The following is a 5,000-nucleotide window of genomic DNA, read 5'->3' on the forward strand; positions in this document are numbered from 1 at the left end:
GACATACGACGGCCATTTTGGTGATGAAGGCCAGAGAGAATGAGAGACAAAAAAAGACAGACAGAGAGAGAGAAAGAAATAGTGACCGGATGCGTGTGAGTTAGTGGAGGAGAGCGCAGCGGTGGTGAGTTGCAGCGGATAAGAATGCGGTGGGGCGTTAGCAAGGGAGAATGCGGCAGTGAGGTCTTTCTTCGAAAGGGAAGTGGCGGTCGAGGGGATCCTGCCATTCACGTGAGCTGGGCTGGCTGGAGTATCAAACTTTATTTATATAGCACATTTCATACAGTGGCTGTTGCCCAATGTGCTGCACCATGACCGAAAGACAATGCCACAAAAACAAAAGTAAACAAACAGATGTGAGCGAAGGCGCAAACAAGCAAAACAACAAATAAAAGAATGAAACAACAATAGAGTAGCCCGGCTATAACTAGCAGCGTGACTAAGGGTGAGGTAACAGGGAGACTCAGACTCAGGTAGGAGGGGGTGAGGTGAGGGGGGGGGGGTCTAATAAATGCACACTCAGATACACAAAACCTCAGTGCTCATTCAACCCCCTCTGCAGCCCACCTGTAAGGAACCTGCCTCACAGGAGGGCCTGTGCTTTGGAACCATTGGAACCATGTGGAAGGGGAAAAGGGGGAGGGGGGGTGTCGGTGAGGTGTGTGTCGTGCTGAGTGAGGGTGTGTGTCGTGTGAGCGTGCATGCATGTGTGTGTGTGGCGTGCGTGTGCAGTGTCGGTCGTGCATGGCATGTGTGTGCGTGTGCGTGTGTGTGTGTGTACATGCGTGTGCGGGTGTGCACGTGTGTGTGCACGCGCGTGTGTGTGTGTATGTGTGTGCCTGTGTGTGTGTGTGTGTGTGTGCTTTAGTACAGCAGAGATGCAGCCATATGTTTCAGAAAAAGCTGCAGTAAGAGCGGGAGTGAAACAGTAAAAATAATAATCAGCTTAAGTGTTTATACTTACACGTCCCCACAAGTTCCTGCAATGAATGAAAACCTGGTTTATCACCTGGCAGAACCCACGATGACTAAGTAGACCAGCACATAATGCGCAGCGGTAGTGAAATTGGTGTGTGTGGTGTGTATAGCCGCACTGTACTGGATTGGTAAATGGAGTGTGTTGGTCCAGTTTACTGAGTGTGTTGGTCCAGTATAATGAGTGTGTTGGTCCAGTGTACTGAGTGTGTTGGTCCAGTTTACTGAGTGTGTTGGTCCAGTGTACTGAGTGTGTTGGTCCAGTGTACTGAGTGTGTTGGTCCAGTGTACTGAGTGTGTTGGTCCAGTATAATGAGTGTGTTAGGAGGGCAGAAGTACCTTCTCTCCATTGGGGTTTCCCAACACATAGCAGCCCATGATGTGGATGAGGTTGGGGTCCGGATTCACCTTACTCATGAACCTGCTGAGCCTCCTCAAACACCTACGCACAGACACACACACACACACACACACACACACACACACACACACACGCACACACACACACACACACACGTGCACACGCACACACACACACGCACGCACACACACACGTGCGCACACACACACACACACACACGTGCACACACACACACACACACAAGCATGGAAAAAAAGAGAAAACTTTAGCTGTGCTTATAACAGCGCATAACAGTATAGATAGTGTAGCTTTGGCTATGATGGTGTATGAGCACGGTGGTTATTATGGTGTAGTATAAGACGGTGTTATGGTCACTGTGCAATGATGTCATGATGATGTCACTCACTGGCTCATGTCTTCCTCCTTCTCCACCTTGGCAAAAGTGGCCACCTTGTTCTTCAGCAGGTACAGGTGCCCAGGTCCACCCTGAGGGACAGAGACATAGGTAAGGTCAGGCGGGTACACGTGCACACACACACACACACACACACACACACACACACACACACACACACACACACAAATACCAGTGACTCCAGTGAGCCCTCTTTCCTCTTTACCTGACAGAAGATGAGCATTTTCCAGATCTTGCAGCCTCTCCTGTAGGCCGTGAGCTTCTTTTCAATTTCCTCTGTGAGAGAAAGGACAGAAATAAAGAAAATGAGAGAAAGAAAGAGTAAGAGAGAGACCCCCCCCCCACCCCACAGCCACAAAGAGAGGCGTTCTGAAAACAGCGTTGCGCAACTACAAACCTACCGAGGATGTCATCGAAGGTGGCGTGCTCATGATCCTGGAGAGGGAAGAGAGGAGAAGAAGACTGAGTGAAGTTTGGTTAGCAGAATGAGGGGGCATAAATGGAAACTGGCCACGGGTAAATTTCACCCAGACATTAGGAAATATTTTTTCACACAGAGAGTGGTCAATGTGTGGAATAGCTTGCCTGGCCATATAGCGGAGGCAGAAACACTGGGGGGTATTCAAGGCCCGGCTTGATACAGTGTTAGATACTATCTAGCTTTTAGGTAAACTAAGCATTGAGTACAGTTTAGTGGTAGGAATAGACGAGCAGTGTTGGGCTGAATGGCCTGTTCTCGTCTTATGTTATGTTATGTTATGTTATGTGACTGTTCCACCAGGAATAACTTCAACTTCACCAGGAATAGTCATATCTCTATCTGACAGAGAAAGTGGAATCACTGTCTGCTCGACAGAAGATAAACAGAGATAATATCTGACCTTCAGGATAGCAGGATGAGTATGTGTGTGTGTGTGTGTGTGGGCGTGGGGGAGTGGGGGGTGGGACGAGTTGGAGGCCTGCATATAGGCTAGGGTCTGGTTGTATGTTGTTTGCAGTGCGGTTCCATACAGGACAGAGTGTGTTTGTATACAGGACGGTGTTTGGTTGTATATACGACATGGTTCGGTAGTATTTAGGACAGGTAGTAGTTTATAGGTTACAGTGCAGCTGTACATAGGTTGGGGTGTGGATAAATATACAGTACATTGGCGTGTAACTGCGCATAGACTAGAGCACGGGTTCCCAAATTCTTTTCTGAAGAGACCCCAAAATTAATGTTCACAAACGTACACAACCTCAGCATCCCACCCACACACATGCCTCGTGCCTAACACCATTTAGCAGTAACTATATTTGTGATACATCATGACCACTCTTGCCTCCTGCTTTACTATAGCTGTATTGGTGTGATGATCCACATGTAGCAGCCTACATTCACATATTTAAAAGAGACAAAAAAAAATGTCTATTTTTTTTTCCCCGCCCAAAATTTTCAGGCAAGCCAATCCTCATATCAAGGGACCCCAAATGGGGCCAGGACCCAGGGTTTGGGCACCCCCGGGTTCGAGTGTGGCTGTATGCAGACTGGAGTTTCATCATCATGTACAGGCATGCGCAGGAGCGGTTGTGCCGGGAGACTCACGTATAATATGGGGATGACGGAGGGGTCGTCTCTGCGGATGATGTTGGGGATGTACTCCGCCTTCGGAACCTTGGAGGAGATGAGCTGAGAGAGAGCGAGAGAGAGAAAGAGATAGAGAGAGAGAGAGAGAGAGAAAGAGGGAGAGAGAAAGAGAGAAAGAGAGGGAGAGAGAGAGCGAGAGAGAGAGAGAGAGGGGGAGGGGAGAGAGAGAGGAAGAGAGGGAGAGAGAAAGAGAGAAAGAGAGGGAGAGAGAGAGAGAGAGGGGGAAGGGAGAGAGGGAGAGAGAGAGAGAGAGAGAGAGAGAGAGAGAGGAAGAGAGGGAAAGAGAAAGAGAGAAAGAGAGGGAGAGAGAGAATATATCAGGATTTAGGTACTGAGGCGTGCATCTCGAAAGTGGATTTGATTTGATATCAATATTGGCGATCGCTACCTCGGGTGATGTCTGCTTGCCGTGGTTAAACGCACCTTTTGTAAGCTGATACGCACACAGTAAGCTGAAAGCTTCTGCGGACTGACTGAACTGTAAACTGCTCTTAGAGAAGACTGCATGCTAGCCCCACTGCTACAGCCTGAGGAGCAGTCTGGGGCGTGCCTCACCATGATTTTAGGGGGGATGAAGTCGTCCCCTTCGCAGGCCACCCTCTCCAGCTCCCTCTCCTCCTCCCAGTCCAGGGTGTCGTCGCACACCCCCTCATCCAGGGTCCCGCAGGACGACTGCAGGTCCCCACCTATCACAGCCAGGGAAAGTAGCACAGAGGGAGGGGTCAGCAAGAAAATGGATGGAGGCAGAGAGAGGGGCCAGCAAGAAAATGGATGGAGGCAGAGGGAGGGGCCAGCAAGAAAAGGGGCGGAGGCAGAGGGAGGGGCCAGAAAGAAAAGGGGCGGAGGCAGACCAGCAAGACAGAGTGCAGAGCAGTGAGACAACAGAGGGAGTTAAGGAGAGGGAGGGACCATATGCCATAATTTAAAAGTGGAATGGGGCCATATAGATAGAGGGATGAGCCAATGAATAATTGTGGAAGAAAGGGTTTTATTAGAAGAATAAAGGGAGGGAAAAAGAAAATCGCAGAGGCGGAGGAGAAAGGAAAGAGACAGTCAAGGGTGGGAGAGAACGAGTTGAGGCCAAATTCAAACTACAAACAGAAACAAACAGCTTTGCTACTACAGAGAGAAGAGAGAAACAGTGATATACAAGGAAAAGAAGACAAAAAAACTTGATTCCTGTAGAACATTGCCCACAATGCACCAGGAACACAGCGACGTCAGAAACAGGCATCAGATGGAGATGACAAACATGAACATGTGTCACAGACAATGACAACATACAAATAAACCCACATGCACACGCTTGCACATGCGTGCATACAGTGCACACACACAAACGCACCCACACATGCGCAAACGCGCTAACACACGCACGCTAACACACACTGCTGCGACAGATACCCACTGAAGGAGAGAAAGCGTAAATACACACACAGACCCACACGCACAGACACGCTAACACATGCACGCTAACACACAGCTGCGTAAATACACACACACACAGACCCACAATGACAGACACGCTAACACACACACACTGCAGGGACAGACACTCAGAGAGAGAAATCGTAAACATGCTAACACACGCACACTAACACACACTGCAGTAACAGACACTC

The 5,000-nt window shown here is 49.1% G+C and overlaps 1 protein-coding gene across 1 annotated transcript in view; it reads right to left on the reverse strand.

The window, feature by feature from the left end:
- The window catches only part of nsmfa (NMDA receptor synaptonuclear signaling and neuronal migration factor a), a 40,531-nt gene that overhangs the window by 3,076 nt on the left and 32,455 nt on the right, over positions 1-5,000 (reverse strand). The window contains 6 exon segments of the mRNA XM_064308860.1: positions 1,315-1,417; positions 1,743-1,822; positions 1,957-2,027; positions 2,153-2,186; positions 3,337-3,420; positions 3,934-4,064. Of these exon segments, the coding sequence (XP_064164930.1) occupies positions 1,315-1,417; positions 1,743-1,822; positions 1,957-2,027; positions 2,153-2,186; positions 3,337-3,420; positions 3,934-4,064 (503 nt within the window).

The sequence above is a fragment of the Anguilla rostrata genome, chromosome 14 (assembly GCF_018555375.3).
Source record: "Anguilla rostrata isolate EN2019 chromosome 14, ASM1855537v3, whole genome shotgun sequence".
NCBI lineage: Eukaryota > Metazoa > Chordata > Actinopteri > Anguilliformes > Anguillidae > Anguilla > Anguilla rostrata.